The sequence below is a fragment of the Pseudorca crassidens genome, chromosome 12 (genome assembly GCF_039906515.1).
Source record: "Pseudorca crassidens isolate mPseCra1 chromosome 12, mPseCra1.hap1, whole genome shotgun sequence".
NCBI lineage: Eukaryota > Metazoa > Chordata > Mammalia > Artiodactyla > Delphinidae > Pseudorca > Pseudorca crassidens.
Genome location: NC_090307.1, coordinates 85,171,308 through 85,191,887, shown reverse-complemented (window position 1 = coordinate 85,191,887; position 20,580 = coordinate 85,171,308). Strand labels below are relative to the sequence as shown.

Here is a 20,580-nt window from a genome sequence, read left to right as displayed (position 1 = left end):
TTTTTGGCCATGCGACACAGCATGCGGGATCTTAATTCCCCGACCAGGGATAGAACCCATGCCCCCTGCATTGGAAGTGCAGAGCCTTAACCACTGGACCGCCAGGGAAGTCCCGTGTGCCCTTTTTTGAACTCGATAAAAAACTTTTGTTTACGGACAGTATGAAATGCTTCCTCTAATTTTGCTCATTTTCTACAAATGTGTGCCCTCAGTCACAGGGGCTAGGACAGAAAGAACAGGTCAGTGCAGCCCTGTCTAATGTATGGGCAGGAAACTCAGACCTTATGCTCTCTGGATGGCGGAGCAGAAATATCTTCATACACAAAGCTAATTAGTCAGCCAACAAGCGTTTACTGAATGCCGGGACTGTGCTCAGTGCTGAGTTATGTGGCAAGGTCAGTGTCGTAAGTTGCCAGCGTGGCGGATGCCAGTCTGGGAGCCAGGAGAGCTGCCAATTACTCGATTCTGGAAAAAAACAAAAACTTCCTCCTCCCAGGGCCTCAGTTTCCTTATGTGTAAAATTAGGAGGCTGTCATGGTTAACCTCAGATTTTGCTTTCCTCCAACTAGAACTGTGGCAGATTCCAAAGCAGGTTAACAGTTCCCAGAACTCCTGGATCTCGAGAGGCTTCTAGATAGATGGGGAGATTGAGCAATGGCACCTGAAATCATGTTGTTTCTGAAAGAGCACAGCTTGGCCCACCTGGACGTCTAGGCACCTTCCTCTGAGTTGATGCAAAGGGGCCACTCACGTGGGTCCTTGCTCACCATGCTTCAGCCATACTGGTTTTCTGCCCTTCCTTGAATGTACCAAGCTAGTCCTGACTCAGGGCCTTTGCACATGCTGGTCTTGCTGCCTTGGGCTTCATACAGGAATGGTGGCTTGTTCTGCCCTTCTCATCCTTCAGGTCTCTTCAGATATCTTCTCTGAGAGGGCCATCTTCTACTACTCTCTCTAAAGGTATTCCTATTATTCTCTTATTTCAGCATTCATTTCCTTCTTTGTACACTCCTAATTTGTAACCATTTTACTTTTTTGTTTGCTTCCCCGTCTGTTAGCTCCATGTAAGCAGGGGTCCTTTTTATTTTATTCAGAACTGTATACCCAATTCCTAGTCCACACAGGAGGTCTCAACAAATATTTGTCAAATGAATCTAGGCATTTCTTTTCCTTGAGGAAAAGGCTCTTATGGCATCATGGCGCGCACTCCTGTGCCGCAGTGACATCATTACCGCTGCTCACTGGGTCACAAGCACGTCCCCAGGTTCCTTTCCCTTCCCTTAGAAGCCCCCCTACCTTTCCTCAGACAACCCCCGCCCCTAACACGCCTCCCGCCAGGTGCCCAGACTGCTACGTCACGTCCGCCCGCCCGCGCGGTGATGACGTCACGGCCCAAGGGCTGGCGTCACGTGCCCCCCCGCTGGGGGCGGGCCTTCAGGTCGGTGCTTCCGGTCCGCGGAGCCTGGCGGCCAGAAAGGCGGCGGCGGCGTCGTCGGCAGCCGAAACGCGGGGATGGCGGGTGCCGGGAGCGAAGCCCGGTTCGCCGGGTTGTCGCTGGTGCAGCTCAACGAGCTGCTGGAGGACGAGGGGCAGCTGACAGAGATGGTGCAGAAGATGGAGGAGGTGAGCCGAGCGGGGGCTCGAGACGGCGGCGGCAGCGGCAGCGGCGGCGGCGGGGCCTCGAGGGGGACGCGTGGAGCCGGGGACTGGCGGCGGGCTGGCGGCGGGCTGGAGGTGGCCCAAGGCGGAGGCGGTCGCGGTGCCTCAAGTTGGGTTGAGGGGACTGGGAGGAGAAATGGGGGGTGCTCTTGAGACGGGGTCGGGGGTGAGGGGACCGAGGCTGGGGCGGAGCTGGGAAAAACGTCCTGGGACGGGGCTTGCGGGGGCTGATGGGGTCCTGAGGCGGGGAGTGGAGCAGGGATTAGCCTGGAATGGGCATTTGGAGACGTGGATGACTGTGGCTGAGTCCGGTGGGGCGAGGAGGGAATTGGGGGTTCGAGACTGGGTTGGAGAGGGTAGAGGGGACGGTAGTTGAGGATTACGGGTGCCTGAGACTGGACTGAGGGGGGCGGGGGGGCGGGGGCTTGAGAGGTACAGGGGGACTGAGGCAGTTGGCGTCTGAGAATAGGTTTTGAGGTGCTGAGTGGACTAGCTAGATAGAATCTTAGGAAAGGATTGGGGGTTCCAAGATGAGTTTGGGGGCCGAGGGTCTGTACCTAAGTCTGAGAGGTAGTTCTGAGATGGGGTTTTAGGGTTGGGAGACACGAGGCCACGGACTTAACCCAGTTAAGATTTGAGGTGTCCATGTATCTGAGGGATCCTGAGTGTCAGAGGGACCCTCCAGGGTCTGACTTCATTTGGAAGTGGCCTTAACAGCGTTATCCCAGGGGGCTCTTCTCCAGGGTTTTGTGGGAGGGGTCTGAGGGTGGCAGCAGGATGCCCTTTCTGATAAGAGTTGCCCCGTCCGTGGAAGAAGGGAATGTGGTAATTCTAGTAGGGTAGCTTTGCCCCACAGTGTCTTTCCTTGCTGGGGCCAAGGAGGATTCAATCAGAGCTGTTCTGGGGGAGGAGATAAACTGGAGGTCGGGGGCTGACAGCCAAGCCCCACCTCTTTGATAGTGGAAGGTCTGCCCAGTCTCTGGAAGGCATGCCACCTCTGTTTCCGGGTATCTCACTGCATCCCTTGCGGCGTGGTTTGTCCTCAGGGGTAACTGACTTCACTCTTGGCGTTTGCAATGTGCGCTTTCTTTTCTCCTTTTCTCCCAGGCCTTTTGAACTCTTTCCCTGAAAGTCCAGTTCTGTGAGTCTGGGTCCTCTCCAGGCAGGTGGACCCAGGCCGATCCAGCTCTCCCCAACCCATCTACCATCCCTACTCCTTTGTCTCTGAAGTCTGAGCCTTCCCACGCCTACAGGGCTGAGCTTCTCACCCAGAAGCCTGTGGGGGGGCTTTTGGCTTTCTTTCCGAAGAGGGAGTGATTGTTCAGCACTGAGCCAGCCCCTTTAAAAGGGGGCTTGTATGGAGGTTGCACATTCAAAATCACTGGAAAACCCTCAACAGATCATTGTCCTGAGCTACAGAGAGGCCACTGTAGTAAGATGGTATCAGTCTTTCCATTAATCCACCCCTTGTATTCCCGGGCTTTGTAACAACTTGGCACATACAACTTGCTCTGAGATGCAGTTTACCCTATTTATGGTCTCCATGTGGCGCTTTCCTTTTTAGAGAAGAATAAGTGACAAAATCCATCTTTCTTGACTGAATGAGAGTTTCATGTCTCCAAAGAAAGAAAATCTTTGCTTAGTTTCTCTGCTTTTCAGTTGCCAGGAGACCTTTTTGTTGATTGTCAGCAGGCATCTTTCTAGTTTAATAATAAAATGATAGGTATGTTTCTCTACTGGGTAACACTGCCTACAAGTTATTTTATTATATGTGACTATGCAGTTTCAGAACAGAGTCCTGTAGTTATATTAGTAGAACATTAATAGAAGTAAACTGCTTTTTAGTGGAGGGAAGATTGTGGAGTCAGGTCATTCTGCTGACTCCGGCTCCACCTGTTTCCGCTACATGAGAAACTGGAGGTTACTATTTAAAGGGAAAGGCAAATTAATCTAGCAGGATTTTTTTTGGGGGGGGTTAAAGGTGACCTTCATACCAGAGTATCCTATAGAAATACTGAGGACCAACTCCTCTTGATTAGACCACACCGTTAAGTTCAGTTACTCAGCAGAAGTTTGTTCTTCAGAGTGTACTGCTTTTAGAACAAGGAAACTGAACGTGAAGACCGAAATACCTTAGCCAGGCAGCTCACCTAGCCACGGTCACCCTTTGCAAGTCCTGTTACCCTGATCGTGTGTGGTGCGTTTCTGAAGGAACTGGTGTGATGTGAACAACCAAAATTCTGACCGTGGTAGTTTCACTCAGCTACTAACCTTGTGTGTTGGTTTATTTGGGGATGGCTGTGAGACACAGTAGAAGAAAATACTTTGTGAACTGTCCACTCTTGGCCAAATGGCACATTTATGATCTGGTGTTAAAGAACATTCAGGCTCTGGAATCATACACTCCAGGCCAGACCTGGCCACTGCCCGGCTGTGTGACTGCAGGCAGGTCACCTCACCTCTGTGAGCCTCTGCTGGGGAAGGATATATGAAAATATTTATTTCTTAGAGTTGATGTGGGGATTATGTGAAAGAGTGCACGTCAAGTCCTTAACACGGCATATAGTTAGTGTTCAATAAAGAGTAATTGCAATTAGTAATTTGTAGTTCTCTTTCTAGAACGATTACTGACAATCATGCGTACAGATCATCCTGACCAGTTAATAGGGTCTTATGTCAAGAATCTATAAAGTAAATTTTTATTTGGTGTTAGCCTAAGAAACATTTACCTTTCTGTGGTCAAAAGGATTATGTGTCTCGGTAGGACTAGAATGAGACAGTACATGGAACAGCGCTTGCACATCGAAGAATCTCTTAACCCTGAACCAAAGGCTTTTTTTTTTTTTTTTGGCCGAAGGAAGTGTTTTAAATTGTAGAGTAAGGCTTCTTCAAGCCTGAGGGGTATTTTGTGGCGGCTGGGAAGTGTGGCTAGGTTTTGAAGGCATTCACTGTTAGGTTTAAGTACAGCTGTGCATTATGCTTCACTTACATTGTTTTAATTGTGGCATCTGAGCTTTAGTCCAGCTCGAGACTAAATTCAAATCATGCCGGAGCTGCAGACATTCTCATTTTCCCTGCCCGTGGGTTTCTCTTTTCCTGTTCCTCCTGTCTGTATGCAGTTCTCTAAATGTAGTACATCCCTAGTGGCTGTAGGTTCTTCCCTTGTGCTCTGGGCTGATGTTTGTTATGTACACGTTTTTATTTTTATTTAAAGTTATTTTTACATGGCAGTGGAATGTGCCTTTCTCTATCTGTCCACATTAACCCCATTGGACTTGCAGGGCACTCCCTTAAAAGGAACTGTCGCTTAGGGGATTAGGCAGCTAAACCGGACCTCCTGGGTCATTGCTCCCCGTGTGCTTTCTGAGGAAATGCTGATTGGTTGGTGTTAACTAATGATTCACTAAGGATTCAAATTCAGGATCTTTGTTCCTGGGGCAAGTGAAACTGCCCACAGGCAAAAACTCTGAGGGTCTGAAAAATAGATTGTTTTGTGGAAAGTAAAGAGTCTGGTCTGGAAGAAGCTGTTTCCCTAAGGCGTGTTCTGGTGTGATTTGTGTGGGGCTGCGAAGCTACTGCAGAATCACAATGGCTTATTGAAATGTACCGACCAGGGACTGCTTCCTCAAACAAGCTCTGAACACTGGTGGGACTGGTTTTTAGAAGCTAAGATTTAAAACCCTTGAGTGTCTGCTACTGGAGTTTGTTTCTGTTCCTGTTGTACAATCATTATTGTGTATATATAAAGGCTTCAACTTTTATGTTTAAAACTTCTCTCCCGTGGACCTATGACTTTAACACTTGTGTAAAAAATTACTAATGCCCCAGAATATTTTCTGAAATCCAGTATTATCTGACTTTTTAAAGAACCTGAGAGTTTTGTGACTTATTTTAAACTCTGCTTCCACTGTAAAGTGAGGATGGTAACCATGCCTGCCTTCTAAGGTTCTTGTGAGGCGAAGTGGAAGAGCAGGTGAAGTCAGTAGAGGCCAGCGCCCTTTCTTTAAAGAGATTTTCTGAATTGTTAGACAGTCTTAGGTGAAATCCGATCCCTTATTTCATGTAGTTGTTGTCTCCTTCTTTTGTATTGATCAGAAGTGCAGTGGGGGTGGTACAGTACAGAACTGGCTTTTGATACCAGCAATGTGACCTTTGGCAAGTATTCAGTCTTTCCAATTGCAGTTTCCTCATTGAAAATAAAGGGGATAATAGCAGTAGGCTACTCCGTAGAGTTGAGGGTTGTTGGGTGGACTAAGTGAGATAAGCCTTTAACATGCTTATCATGGGAACTTCCCTGGTGGCGCAGTGGATAAGACTCCCCCTGCTCCCAATGCTGGGGGCCTGGGTTCCATCCCTGGTCAGGGAACTAGATCCCACATGCATGCCGCAACTAAGGAGCCCACGTGCCGCAACTAAGACCCAGTGCAACCAACCAGTGAAACAAATAAATCTTTTTTTTTTAAAAAAGATGTTTATCATGGTACCTGGCACAGAGTGAACACTCATTAAATTGTTATTATTCAGTAGTATTGCCAAAAATAGAAGGCATATGTCCTTTCTGCCATTTCAAGAGATTCCATTTCGTTTAAATGCTGTGGAGCACCTACTGTGTGCAAGGCATTATAAAGGATAGAAGCATGAATAGCGTATAATCCCTATATTATAATTTAGGAAAGAAACCAAGTACACAGACATCAATACAAGAGAGAATAAGAGGTAGGGAGCTTCAGTTTGGGGAGACGAAAAAGATTATGGTGGCGATGATGGCGCAGCAATGTGAGTGTATGTAACGCTGCAGGAAACGTGCACTTAAAAATGGCTAAAGGGGTCAATTTCATGTTTTGTATATTTTACCACAGTTTTTTTGTTTTTGTTTTTTTAGAGAGAGAGAGAATAAGGAAAAGGCCACATGTGAATTGTAAATGACATTGAAGGTCAGATGAGAGGCTTCCTGGCTAGATTAGGTTCCTACTGCAAGAGATGGACTTTGATAGGCAAGTAAGATTTAAGAAAATAAATGATCAAATACAGTAATTCCTATACGAGGGTGTAGAATGATACAAGAAACATCTGTGTACCTGCAAGCGGCTTTGGAAGAAAACACGACCAAGCCAGAGAAGAGCCCTCTGTGCTCCGTCCGGAACGTGATTCCCCACCCGCCAGGGAGCCACTGTCTTGAATTAGGGATTTATTTCTCTGAGTAGTATTTTGACAAAAGTGGGGGCCCACGAAGGAGTGACAGCCTGAGCACGGCACTGAGCAGGAAAGCACGGGACAGGTTTTAGGACTCGTTGAGTTACCAGATCAGATTTGCTAGTGCGAAGGGAAGTGATAGGAAATAAGGCTGGCGAGGCGGAGAGCCAGGTGAGAGCTCAATGGCGGTTCCTGTGGCAGCACTGAGTTTCTGTGACTCTTTGGAGCAGAGCAGCAGTGCGATCAGAAGAGCACCTTAGGAAGAATATTTTGGCAGCAGGGGCTGGATTGATATGGCGAGGTTCAGGAAGACCAGGTCAGAGGTGGAAACGGAAGGGCAGGTGAGAAGAGGTTAGGATTTGAGCTAGAGTTCTGGGAGGGGAGATGCAGACCAGCTGGTTGGACCCGTTCACACCATGGTGCCCTTGTGGAGCTGTCTCTCCCCCTCCCCTGCCCACCCAGGGACCCCATCAGCTTTGCCTTCCAAATGTTCTCCCCCCTCCTCAGTCCCAGACACACGGTCCCTTAGCCTCTTGGTATGCTTCCTCAGTGGAATTTGAGACACATTTTGTAAGTCCCTTGCTTCCCTGTGTCCCCGACTGGCCTGGGGGTTCCATTTTATCACGTTTATCTTTGTGTCTTTGGCACCTAGCACATGCCTGGCACACAGGATGTGCCCAGTTAGTGCTGCTGAGTGAGTGGAGGTAGCTGGGCTTTGAGTGGAAGTGAGAAGGTGGGCCAGAGCGAGGCTGGAGGAGGGAAGGGGGGGTGGTCCTTGAGACCGTGGTAGCCTGGGTGTGGGGGACAAGCAGGGCAGTTATGTGACATCGTCCGGCAGGCAGCTGAGTGCAGTTCTGGAGCTCAGGGGGATGCTTTGCTTAGACATACAAATTCGGGGGCTGACTTCGTCCAAGCACTTGTTGAAGTCAAGGAGAATATAGAAGTTTGAAAGGCCATGAGGAGTAATTGGGTTGGGAGAAGGAAAGAGGTGCTATGGAAGGACACGGGTCCGATGACTCGACTTTACAGGCAAGTTGACATCCTGTTGCAGTGCCTATACCGTACAGATTAGTCAGGAGGAACCCAGAGACAGGCTGCACTGGTTGAGCCTCATTGTCATGTGCAGAATTGAGGTGCTCTTGAGCTAAGCCAGCCTCATTGTAGATTTGGCTTTTGTCACAGTATTTGTAGCGGAATGTTGCTGTGGGGATCATGCCAGGTAGCAGTGCAGGGGTGTCTCTAACGACCTGTGCGTCAGCCGCGGCTCACAGATGTGATCGCTGAGGCTCAGAACATGCCGGGGCAAGAGTTCTAGCTGGTTTATTTCCTTCCTCAGCTGTGTGGGGTTTTCACATCCCATCATTATTCAGGAAAACCATCTTACCCGGTGGTACAAAGACAGAGGAGAGTTCTTTGTAGAGTTACTTCATAGGGAAGAGTGAAAACAGAGCAGTAGATGTAGCTTTGTTGTCAGTAGGTTACCTTGCAGTATGTCGGGGAAAGCTTCTCAACGCATTTCTCATGGAATTGTGAGCAACGTTGTTCATTGTACCAAAGAGTGCATGTGAAGAGCAGATGTTTGAATAGTTGTTATATTACAAGCAGTGTCATAGTTAATAAAAGACTTGATTTGAAAGAAACATTATCTCCAAGGTTAGCTAATGGCACCTTGAGGTTATATTCATACCCATAGCCCAGGGCTGAGGTTGGCAGAGGGACAGTAAGTGCTAATTGGTGTTTGCCATCAGACAGCGGCTTTCATTAATGTGAGCACAGCTGAGGTAGGGTAAGTTTATTCATTTACTCAACCTTGATGGAACACCTTGCGTGTGGGGCGCGGGGTGTGGGGCACGGGGTGTGAAACCGCTCAGCCACAGAGTTTTCATCTTTTAGGATCTCGCAGGCATGCAAAAGCCAGTTTCAGTGTATGCGTGAGGACACGCCCTAGCGGGAGGGAGACGTGGTGAACCTTTGCAGGGCTCAGGGAGATCCTTGGGAATGTTTCCTGGAGGAGATGACTCATGAGCTATGATTGGAAGGGTGAGTTAACCAGGTAATGAGGGAGAAGGGCTTCCAGGCATGGGGCTGGGCTGCATGAACAGAGGCACAGAGGAAAGAAGCAGAGATTGTGTACAGGAGTACTGCAGGCCTTGCTGGGGGGCCAGGGCAGGGCGTGGGGGGAACGAGGCCGGAGAGGCGGGCAGAAACCAGACAGCCCCATGTTTCCTGAGAAAGCTTGGGCTTCACTCTCCAGTCAGAGGGAGCCACGGGGGGGATTTTAAACCAGGGAGTGGTGTAGTCATACTTGGCGATTTATGTAGATGATTCAGGCAGCCAGGAGAGGATGGATTTGAGGGGGTAAGACCAGAAAGCGGGGAGATCAGTTAGAAGCTGAAAGAGGATTGAGAAAAAAGATTTTCAGGCAGCCAGACCCTTTGACTCGGAGGCTTACACCGGACTCATTGCACAGCCTGCTGAGTCTTGCTTTGCACGCAATTCAGATAACAACATGCTTGGTCCAATGGCTAATCTGTCAGTGGCAGATTTTTTAAAGGGTGTAGGGAAAAACTAATAGAGCCAATTACACCATCCAGAAATAAATGAAGCTGCACAAAAAATGTTTAAGCATAGGATTTGGGTTGTTAGAAGACTTCGGACACGGATTAACCTTTCTAAATATTGGTTTCCTCATCTTTAAAAGGGGAGAATTAAAATACCGTCCTTATGAGACTTTGGAGGATTAAATAAGATAATGTTTGTAAACTGTGGAACACAGTGCGTGACCATGATAAATGCCAGTAAGTGACGCTGTGGCGGCTGTGAATGAAGTGGCTGAGGCTGGTTTAGGGTAGTGCTTCCCTAATTCTGGGATTGTTAATGGCGATTACAGAAAGAGGGCTCTGTGGGCAAGAAATCTGGGGAATCTGCCGAAATAAGAGGGGTTTTGTTTTGCTTTGCTTTGTTTGGTTTGGTTCTTACAGCTAGTGTGTGTTGTAGTATTTCCCACACTTACTCCATCGCAGAACTCAGTCTGGTGGGGCTAGGTTCCCTGGGGCACACTTGGGCAAATGCTTATTTAAGGACATAAATGTATCCATCTGCTTCCATGGCCCAGCGATATTGGTTTATCATAGACCCACTGTAGTTACTTGATATTGATGATTCTGTCTCATCAGAGGCTGTCCTTTGTGCTTTCATGTACTCTGTTTAAGAAGGCAAGGAAAGAGACTTCCCTGGTGATGCAGTGGTTAAGAATCCGCCTGCCAATGCAGGGGACGCGGGTTTGAGCCCTGGTCTGGGAAGATCCCACATGCCTGCGCACCTAGAGCCTATGCTCCGCAACAAGAGAAGCCACAGCAATTAGAAGCCCAGGCACCGCAACCAGAGAAAGCCTGTACACAGCAATGAAGACTCAGTGCAGCCAAAAATAAATAAATTAATTAGTTTAAAAAAAATAAAGCAAGGAAGTATATTTAAGATTTCTTAAAAAAAAAGATTTAAGATTTCTGATCCCCATTGATCAAACCTTTAAAAAATGACATTTTTAACATGTTTATTATAGAAAAATTTAAAAATACAACTGTAAAGAAGAAAAATATAATCACATGTAATACCACCGCTCAGATAAGCACTGTTGAACATTTTATACATTTTCTTTACGTGTTTTCTACCACTAGGATCATTCTGCATGTAGAGTTTTTGACTTGTTTTTAATCTAAATTTATGCTCTGGGCATTTTCTTATTTTTTGTCAGAAGATCCTTACATGACATGATTTTTAGTGGCTTATGGTATTTTATCATGTGGGTATGCCACAATTTATGTGACTAGTCCTTTATTACTGGATATTTAGGTACTGGGTTTTTTGGCTTTCATAAATTATATTGCGGTTAACATCTTTGAGCATAAATCTGTTAAAATATCAACACTTAATTTTTTTGAAAATGAGTCAGTCTTAAGTATCTAGGCAATTATTTTAGTTAGAACATCTTATTCCCTACATCACTTATAATTGCAGTTTTTTTGTTGTGAAATTTAAGTAGAATAATTTAGAGTAACTCATTCTCCTTTGACTAATCCCTTTCTCTACCCACAGACTAAAAAAAAAAAATCTCGTTATTAGAATAGCATTTTCTCATACTGAATAGAAGATGAATAATTTCAGTCATGTGAGAGTAAACTTTTATCAAACTGAATTCTTGAGTCAGGTGTTGGAAAGTTCATGTCATGATGTATTTTAAATGTAAAAGCAAAATTGTCAAAAGATGTTGTCTTGATATACATCTGGGATCTACCTGGATGGGCATTTTCTTATCTGCACCTGTGTAAAGACTCTCCCAGAAAATTCTCATACATGCTTTTCTTGTAGTTTGTGGTGAAGAGGGGAAAACCCCAAAGCTCTCACTAAACAAGTGAACGCTTTGGTTGGTTGTCTTGGCAAGAAACTACTAATAAGAAAAGCAAAGTTTAGAAATTCTGTCTTCCGTAGGCTGCTTTCTTTTGGGGAGGGGGGGAGGGATCTGGATTTTTAAATTACGGTGGAAGCTATTAATTGACCTCCCTCTACTTAACTAAAGTGTTCCAGTAATTGGCATTCTCCATGCCCTTCATCAAATATAACGATTGATGCTTCCCCCCCCCCCCCCCCCCCGCCAATCATGATTAGATGCCCGGGCATTTCTGCTCCCACGCCACAGTTGCGTGATTACCGAGAGTCAAGTGTGTTTTCTCTCAGACCTGTTCATTCTGATATATATTTTTTTAATTTTTGAAATTTATTTAATTTATTTATGGCTGCGTTGGGTCTTCATTGCTGCGTGCAAGCTTTCTCTAGTTGCAGTGGGTGGGGGCTACTCTTCGTCGTGGTGTGCAGGCTTCTTGTTGCGATGGCTTCTCTTGTTGTGGAGCACGGGCTCTAGGCGTGCGGGCTTTAGTAGTTGTGGCGCACGGGCTCAGTAGTTGTGGCTGACGGGCTCTAGAGCACAGGCTCAGTAGTTGTGGCGTACAGGCTAAGGTGCTCCGCGGCATGTGGGATCTTCCCAGACCGGGGCTCGAACCCATGTCCCCTGCATTGGCAGGCAGATTCTTAACCACTGCGCCACCAGGGAAGTCCCTCATTCTGATTTTGTTACAGTAATTACATGATTTCATTAAGTACTATGGCAACTGAGGAACCGTGCGTGAAAAGAGAGAGTGAAAACTGTAAGCTGAGTGCTTTGGAAAGAGTTACTATAAGGTGATTCACTAGGAAAAAAAAGCTTGCTAATATTCCAGAAGGATTCTGCTCTCATCTTGCTTGTCCAGTGTCTTCAGGTTCCCCACATGAGAGGGTGTGGTCTAGGCAAAGAACTTCTGGAAATCAAGCTAGTGGACCCTTTCTCTAAGAAAGGACCTTTGCTTTAAATGAAAAAAATGGATAGGTCTTTAAAATTCTATGTGTTTAGTGAGTTACTGCTTTAACCAAACTGCTCAGTTAACCAGCAGCTGACTGGTTCTGATTATATGAAGTGAGGGCTTCTCTGTGTCCTGGCTCACCTGCTGTGAGATTCTGATTCTGTAGGACTAGGCTGGGGCCAGGTGTGACAAGCCCCTTGCTTTTAGGAGATGAGGGACAGAGGCAGGTGACATCGTGTTCAGTTTGGGCCCCATCCTGCCTTCTGCTCCTCATCCCTTCTTCCACGCAGAGTCCCCAGGAGTTACAAGGCAAGTGATACTAGGAAGGTAACATTTATTATCCACACCACTATCCACACAAGTCCAGGAAGTGGGACAGATCTTGTTTTTTTCTCTCCCCCCCCCCCCCCCGCACTGAATATTAGGAAATACGTCTTCTAGGAAAAAAAAAAAAAATACAACAGAACACCCTGGTATGTTGTGCCTGCCAGAAGTAGAAAACAATCAAATCCTGTGTAGCTGAGACCACTTCTTCCCTGGGGCGAGTCCGTTTATTTTCAAGCCTAGCTTTTTGCATTTCCTGTGGTCAGTTGCACTTACGGTGAATAACATACTAATTTTTAAGATGGAGTCAGCTCCATATGGAAGGGATTGGTCGAGTGTCTGCTACTTTCTGAGGACAGCGAGTTTCTCTCAACAAGAAGGATTTTGATATCTGCGATCAGAAGTAGCAGTCTTTATTAATCTAATATGTTCTGTTGAGTGGTTGTTTCAGTGGAACGTTTGATAAGCAGCTGGCAAATTTACTTTCCCGAGTAGGCTGTAGCCTTGGAGATGGTTTCGCACAGCCCACGAGATTGTCGTATTTTAGAACAGTTTCATGATGTTCTACAGTTCTTTCACTGGATTTTTTGTATTTTCATATCCTTAATTTTTTTAACATGTTAAACAGTCCAACTCAGCAACTGTTAAGTTTTCTCATAGAAACTCAGGGAACATTTGGATTGAATCAAGCCACACTGGGTTGTGTTTACAGGTCACCTCTGGGATATTATAGGCTTGGATTACAGGCTCCGCCTGAAAGCCCGCCTTCAAATGGAAGACTGGTGAAATGAGTGCATCACTGGGAAGGTCTTTTCACTGAATGGAAGATGAATTTGGGTTTTCTGATAACCTAACCTTTAGTATTAAAGCCCAAACTCAAATTGCATGTGACTTTGGTGAAATCTACTGTAAAATTAATTGGTGAACTAGATCAGGTGTAGCACAACAAAAGGAAACGAGGTTAACCTGGCTGAATGCGTGCCAGCCTTTTTATCACCTAATCCATAAGCCTGCTATGTTTAAAGTCTGAATGCAACCTGAACTTCTCTAGTGGAAAGTAAAAGGCTAAGATTTCTTTCATTCTGTATCTTTGTATTATATATAACTTTCTATTTAATTTTATTTGGAGAGGAAAGTATCAAAATCAAAATGAATTTCCCACCAAAAGGAACCAGTGTTTCTTTGAGGAGGCCCCACCTGAGTTAGGGGCAGCAAAGGTACAGATTGGTCTGGGACATCTTGTTTTACCAGAGAGCAGGGCAGCTGTCAAACCTCTGGGGTATGTCAGCCTGAGAGCCAGCTCAAAGTGTCTCCCACTGGCCACGGACAGTTTGAGCATTAGGAAGATTAATGACTACAGCTGATTAAAAATCTGTTACTTAATAATGACACCTCCAGAAAAAGCTTACTGGTCGTTTTTGGAGGTTGCTTGAGCACTAACTCAATCTTCTAAAAGTTGGCTTTAAAAGTGGAGGGGTGGCGAAATCAAACATTCATCCTGCTTTCCCTGTGTAAATTATTTCCAATACTCAAACAGATGAGGCAGAATGCTCAGAGGAATTCAAGCCAATACATACAAAAGATGAAATTAAAGAATTTTTAGTAAGTGTAGTTACAGCATTGTAGTTAAAGTTATGAAGTTCTTGCCCATTAAAGATACATATTAAAGTTTTTATGGGTGAAATGATATTATGCCGAGATTTGCTTTAAAATACTTCCCCCCCAAAAGTGGGGTGTATAGAAGAAACAAGACTGGCAAATGTCGCTAATGGCTGAACCTGGGAGAAGGGCGCACGGGGATTCATTATACTTACCTCTGCTTTTGCTTTGTGTTTGAAATATCCTAATAAAAGGGTAAATGAGAGGCATAAATAGAAATGAAATTTAGGTGATTACTGGAACTTGAAAATAGAGAAGTGGTGGTAGACTGTAGTAGGGTAGGTTCTGTGGCATAATTCGTGGTGTAATCCTGTAGAAAACACACCTGGAGACAGAATGCCCTAACTCTTAATGTCATACCTCTGGAGTTACTTCCTGACACTTGTGACTTTGGTGATCTCTTAAACCTCCCTAAGATTGCATTTCCTTCTTCCTGAGTAAAATGGGGACAAATCTGTCTCACCCTCGCTGAGAGGATTAAGGAGATATAATGCGTGAAGGGACGGTGGCACAGTGCCAAGCACGCGGTGAGAACTCAAGAAATGTTCACAGATATTGTTGAACTGTGTCAGGTGCTGGCGAGAGTGAAGCTGTCACGTCGCCACCAGTAAGTTGTCTTACTTAAATCTTTAAGTTCGCATCTGTTTTTTTTTTTCCCCTGAACTTTTCTTTTTAAACTTTTTATATTGGGTATAGCTGATTAACAATGTTGATAATTTCAGGTGTACAGCAGAGGGACTCAGCCGTACATATACATGTGTCCTCCTCCCCTGAGCCTTTTCTTGGAATAGCAGATGCAGTCAGGGCTACAGGCTGCAGCACAGGGTGAATGGCGCCCTCTGGAGTTAGGCCCTGTGAGCTGAACACCGCCCGTCTCCGTGGCGGTCTTGACGCGGAGATATATGCTCAGGAGGACAGACTGTGTTCTGGTTGTTGTTCCCCCAGAGCCTGGCACGTAATGGTGCTTCTTAAGTATTTCTTGAATGAATGAATGAAACGCGCAAGCCGCTGTGTTGGAGCACGTTGCGGTGGCTGTTATGAGCCATACATAGTCTAGGTGCTGGAGTTCATGAGTGACTTAAAAAAAAAAAAAAGATGTGTAAAGTATTGTGGCTTCCAGGCCATCACAATCATAAACATTACTCCCACATTCTACCCGCCTCTAATGAGTCTCCACATGTGTGTTGCATGTCTGATGTCTACGCGGTAATGGGTAGTTTCGCTTTAGAGCAATCACTGTCATAATCTTAATTTTTTCCCTTTATACTTTTTTTCCAAACTGTGATCACTCCTGTGGTAAAGTAGGGGTGCAGATAGTTTCACCTGGTTGGTTGTAATAACGAGCATCCATCTGTGATGTTACTGTTTAAAAGTTTATTATAAACATTCAAAGAAGCTAATCTTCAGAGCAGCTTAGCAAGGTTTTAACAACTGGCAGGTGTGGCCTGAGGCCCAGCAATCAGGAGTCCTCCGGATTGAGGTGGACACAGACTTAGCAGCAGGCCTGTGTTGGCCTGGGTGCTGTGCTGGGTTCTGGGTATCGGGGAGTGAACAGGGCTCAGTTTTCCTCTTAAGGGGCCTGATGTTCTCATCAGAAGGGTGAGCGTGAACTCAGACGTCGTTGTATTTCCTGGGAAAAGCCATTCCAGTTCTGTCAGTCAGGCCTTTGGTGAGACAGGGCACTCAGAGCCCCCCAGGGCTGGTGCAGAACGGGCCACAGGTGTGCACTTCTCAGCCTCAGGCCTGAGGGATGGAGCTGGGTGTGGAGAACGAGAGAGGGGGCTGCTTTTGATTGGGGTGGGGGGTTTGGTCACCTACAGCGACCCCAGAGGAAGGGGACCCAGAGAACCCCCTCCTCATTTCACTCTCGTCCCACCCTCAGTCCCCATCGCTGAATCCAGCTAGAACCAGAAGGCAAGGGGCCTAAGTGGTGGATGTGGTTCAGCCAGTTGGCCCCTGGGGCACAGAGCAGGATGGAGAGTGGATCTCAAGGAGAGGTGGAAGATTCCAGCCCTGGATTAAGTCCTCTGGATGCCGTAACACATTACACAACTTGGTGGCTTAAAACGAGACAAATTTATTCTCTCACAATCCGGGGGACCAGAAGTCCTAAATCAGGGGTGTCCATGCTCCCTCCACAGACTCTAGGAGAGAATCCGTTGCTTGCCTCTTCCAGCTTCTGGTGCTGCTGGCCTCCTTGGCTTGTGACCGTATCACTCCATTCCCTGCCTCTGTCTTCACATGACTTTCTCCTCTATGTGTTCTCCTCTGTGTGTCTTGTATAAACCCACTTGCCATTGGATTTAGGACGACCCAGGTAATCTAGGATGACCTTTGTCTTCTTTAACTTAATTACATCTGCAAAGAGTCTTTCCCCAGATAAGGTCACATTCCCAGGTTCCAGGGATTAGAATGTGGACATTTCTTTTGGGGAGCCACTATTCAGCCCACTACAAGCAGCCGTCACTCTCGCAGGAGAGTTAAAACGCCATTGTGATACAGTGATAGCTGTTGGTGTGACTTTGTTTAATTTGTCTTCAGTCGAGGGGCACTCCGCGAGGGCAGGGTCCGGCCTGCCTCGTTCGCCCCTGTGTCCATCGCCAGCCCTGCCCAGGGTCAGCGCGTAACGGTGCCTCAGAAAATCCTTTTTTGGATGAATGAATAAACTGATGAACGGACAAGCACCGTGAACTACAATACGGAGTAAAACCAGGGGTGTGCTCTGTGAGGCCACGAAAAAGAGCTCAGATGTCACTGTGTGCTGAAGGAAAGCCAGTTCAGTTATATCAGTTGGGTCTCTGGCGCAACAGGGGGCGCTCAGCTTGGGGGAGTCGAGGGGCGTTTAGTAAAGGTGTTCTTTACAAGGAGATGTGGGTGTAGACCCCTCAGGGCTGGTGCAGTTCAGCTTCGAGCTGAACACTTACAGGGATGGATGGAGCGGTGAATTGTGCCTCAGAGAGCACCCGGCGATCAGGGAGTGAGAGCGTGTGTAGCTTTCCGTGCGGCTCTCGGAGTCGAAAAAGGCCCAGAGCCACAGCCAGGGCAGGGCCTTGAGGAGGGGCTTTATACGCAGGGGCTCGAGCAAAGTTGTTGGTGAGGAGTGTTTTATCTGCCAGACGGAATGTTTACTTGTTAAATAAAATGGGATCCTTTACTTTGTACAAATACTAGGCCTCTTAGCATCGCAGTAGGTGAGAGGGCAAACCCGTGTTTTTTTGGTTTGTTTTGTTTTTGGACTGCATCTCGTGGCATGCGGGGATCTAGTTCCCTGAGCTGGGATCGAACCTGTGCCCCCTGCAATGGAAGCGCAGAGTCTTAACCACTGGACTGCCAGGGACATCCTCCAAACCTGTGTTTTTATCTTAGTTCCCGTGTCCTTACTGGGTTTTGAGCATTTAAAGAACTTCAGTACGATCAAGAATTTCCATCTATTTTGTTGAAATTTGCTCACATAATCCAATAATGTCATTTACTTTGTTATGATAAGGATTATATTATAGTGTAAAGGGGGAGTAAGGGACTACTCTGAGTATTTTCCCATAAAAGATTTAGCTTGGAAACATAGGCAGATTTGCCCATTGTAGTGTTTATAGGAAGGCACAGTTATAATTATAGTTGAAGGGGCAGACAGGCCAGCTTAAATCAGAACTTCACATTGTGGAAGCATCTGGTTTGGAAAACATCCACTGCAGACCCAAACCTTGACCCAGCTCTGGACAGTGGGGCGCAGGCAGGCCCCCGTCCTGGCCCCGAGTGCCTCTCAATTGTAACCACTGCGTGTGTCATGCAGAGGGGAGTTTATGTCTGTTTTCCTCCTCACCAACTTTATTTTCTTCCACACTCCCCCAACCCAAATAATGACCTGTGCATTTGAGGTAGAATGTACATTCTGTGAAAATGTCATACAGTGATGTAAGCCTCCCACTCTGCCTGGACCAGTATATGTAAAAGACCTTGGTTTTTTGTTTGTTGTAAACAAAGGCAGCTTATCTCCCTAGAGCCTCTGCCCTTCTGGTTCTACTAATACCTAACAGGTTTTTTTTTTAAATTAAAACATAATTACTTTCTATAAATTTATACATGCTTATTATAAATGATTCAAACACTATACACAAGTAGAAAGAGGAAAGTAAAAAAAAAAGTCGCACCACTGAGAGGTTGCTGTTAGCTTTGGGTGACCATCCATTGAGACAGCCCTGCTCACGGATGGACAGATGGGCAGAAGTCACTGTATAAATGGATCTTACTGTAAATAGTGCTGTCACACGTCTCAGTTTTCTTTGATTTTGAACAGAAAAGGAAACTGAAGTGAAACTGAGTACATTTATAAAAATGTTTCATTACCACAGTTTATTTCCTGAAAAGATTTCTCTGTGGTTAAGAAAAAGAATCATGAGAAACCATCAAGAGGCTGGGACCCAGTTTTCAATTTCAGGGCGTATGGCTCCACACGCGGCCTCCTCTCGCACGGGTCCTTGGATCAGGAGGATGGGGGCTGGAGAGTCAGACTGCACGTCATTCACGGTGGCTGCCACTTAGGCCTTGCTGAGTGTGGTGTGCAGGGTCCCCCCGAGTCCTTTGCAAACGACAGAACAAGTCTGGCTGCTTCCTCCCAGTTTTCCTCAACTGGGATGATGAAAAGGAATGTTGGGGAGGAAGGTCTTTCTCTAATGCAGCATCAAAGGCGTGTTTGGGCACCGATGCTTGTGCTGGAAGAGCTTTATCAGAGGCTTTTCCCCACTTCAGCCTACGCCCTGGCCACCGCTCCCGCCACCACTGTCTCCACTGTCCACCTGGAGAGGGTGCGGGTGTGCCCTGGGTGGCCACTGAGAATTTCCTGATAGTCTTGTAAAAACATCTGAGCACCCGGGGATAGAAAGAGCACAGCCAGCGTGACGGTCGTCTGCATTGGTTGGAATTTTATTTTGCCTCTGCATTTGGCGCATGACATGTTGTAGGAGAAGTGATTCTGACCTGACTTGGACCCCAGGAGAATAAACTTTATTCGTAGATATATTTTAGGATGGAACTGTGAGGCAAGGATCACCTGGGGGCTTTGAAGACACTCTCTAGGCCTGGGTCCCCTCCTAGACAATTGGGCTCATCTGGGGCTGGTCTGGGCCTGGGGAACTTGTCAGCGCCCCCTTGCCTTCAGGTAGTTCAGCTGATGCTGAGAACCCCCGTGGTAGGCTGGCACTTGGCGGTGCTAGGAGGTGTACTTCCCTCACGCGATGCCTTTCCAGTGGCCCCTCGGGACCCCTGTGCTTGTGGTCTGCCTGCGCTGAAGACTTGGGGAAACTCCTGATCGGATGGCCCTTAGATCCAGGACGAGTGAGACCCTCCACCACAGTCCCTAAGGGTTCCTCTATCACGGGAGCCCGTCTGTTGCATAAAGGATTTGGGGCATTTGTTGCTTGGCAAGCACAGCTCATGGTTTTTTTCTTTTTGACTCTGCGTTTTGTTACCCACCTAGCTTGCCAGATCCAGCCTCAAGTGACTGGCTTCTTAGGGGCTGAGAGGGCCTCTCTGATTGATTCCGCAGATCCTTGCTGAGTGGCTGCTGTGTGCTGGCTGTTTGGCACACCACAGATGACGGGATACCCAAAGGGGGTAACAGTGAGCGGGCGCACAAACGTAGTGCTCACTGGTTGCCATTGGTGGCAGGAAGGAAACAGGTGCTGTGACAGAGGGCGGCTGCTGGCTTAGCGAGGACGGCCAGGGAGGCCTCTGTGGACAGGGCGCGCAGCTGGGACCAGGCAGTGAGGCGGAGCCGGGGGCCTGCTCAGGGAGAGCTTGGCTGGTTCTCAGAACTGCCGGGCCGGGGCGAGTGAGGACCAGGTCACCCCAGGGCTCAGAGGTCAGGGCCTGACGAGTTCGGCTCCATTTTCGCTGATTCTCAGTTTGAGAATAGGAGGGTGCCTGTTCCTCTCAGTTCTCTGGGCCTCACTCAGGGCCTGACAAATCACAGTTGCTCGGTAAGTGTTTATTGAACACAGAACTGATTGAGTCAGAATGATGGCATGCACGGGGCAGTGGGTCCTGACGGTGGCCTTGAATACCTGCCCCTTCCCGTCCATCAGATGAGACCAGTCGGAGCAGAAGATCTCATCAATAGTCTGTCTTATTTATTTATAATTAAAGTTTAAATTTTGAGATAATTGTAGATTCACATGCAGCTGTAAGAAATAACACAGAGATCCTGTGGAGCCTTCACCCGGGTTCCCCCACTGACAACATCTTGCAAAATTCTAGTCCACTCCCAAGCCAGAATTTTGACACAGATATGGTCAGAGCAGGGCACCGTGGCCACAAGGGCCTTCCTGTCGCCTCGTACAGTCACTTCCCTACCCCC

The 20,580-nt window shown here is 47.0% G+C and overlaps 1 protein-coding gene across 1 annotated transcript in view; it reads left to right on the top strand.

The window, feature by feature from the left end:
* The first annotated feature begins 1,448 nt into the window (after positions 1 to 1,448).
* Positions 1,449 to 20,580, top strand: part of VPS37B (VPS37B subunit of ESCRT-I) — a 37,523-nt gene continuing 18,391 nt past the window's right edge. The window contains exon 1 of the mRNA XM_067701031.1: positions 1,449 to 1,623. Within this exon, the coding sequence (XP_067557132.1) occupies positions 1,513 to 1,623 (111 nt within the window). The 5' untranslated portion in view covers positions 1,449 to 1,512. The remainder of the gene's footprint in view (positions 1,624 to 20,580) is intronic.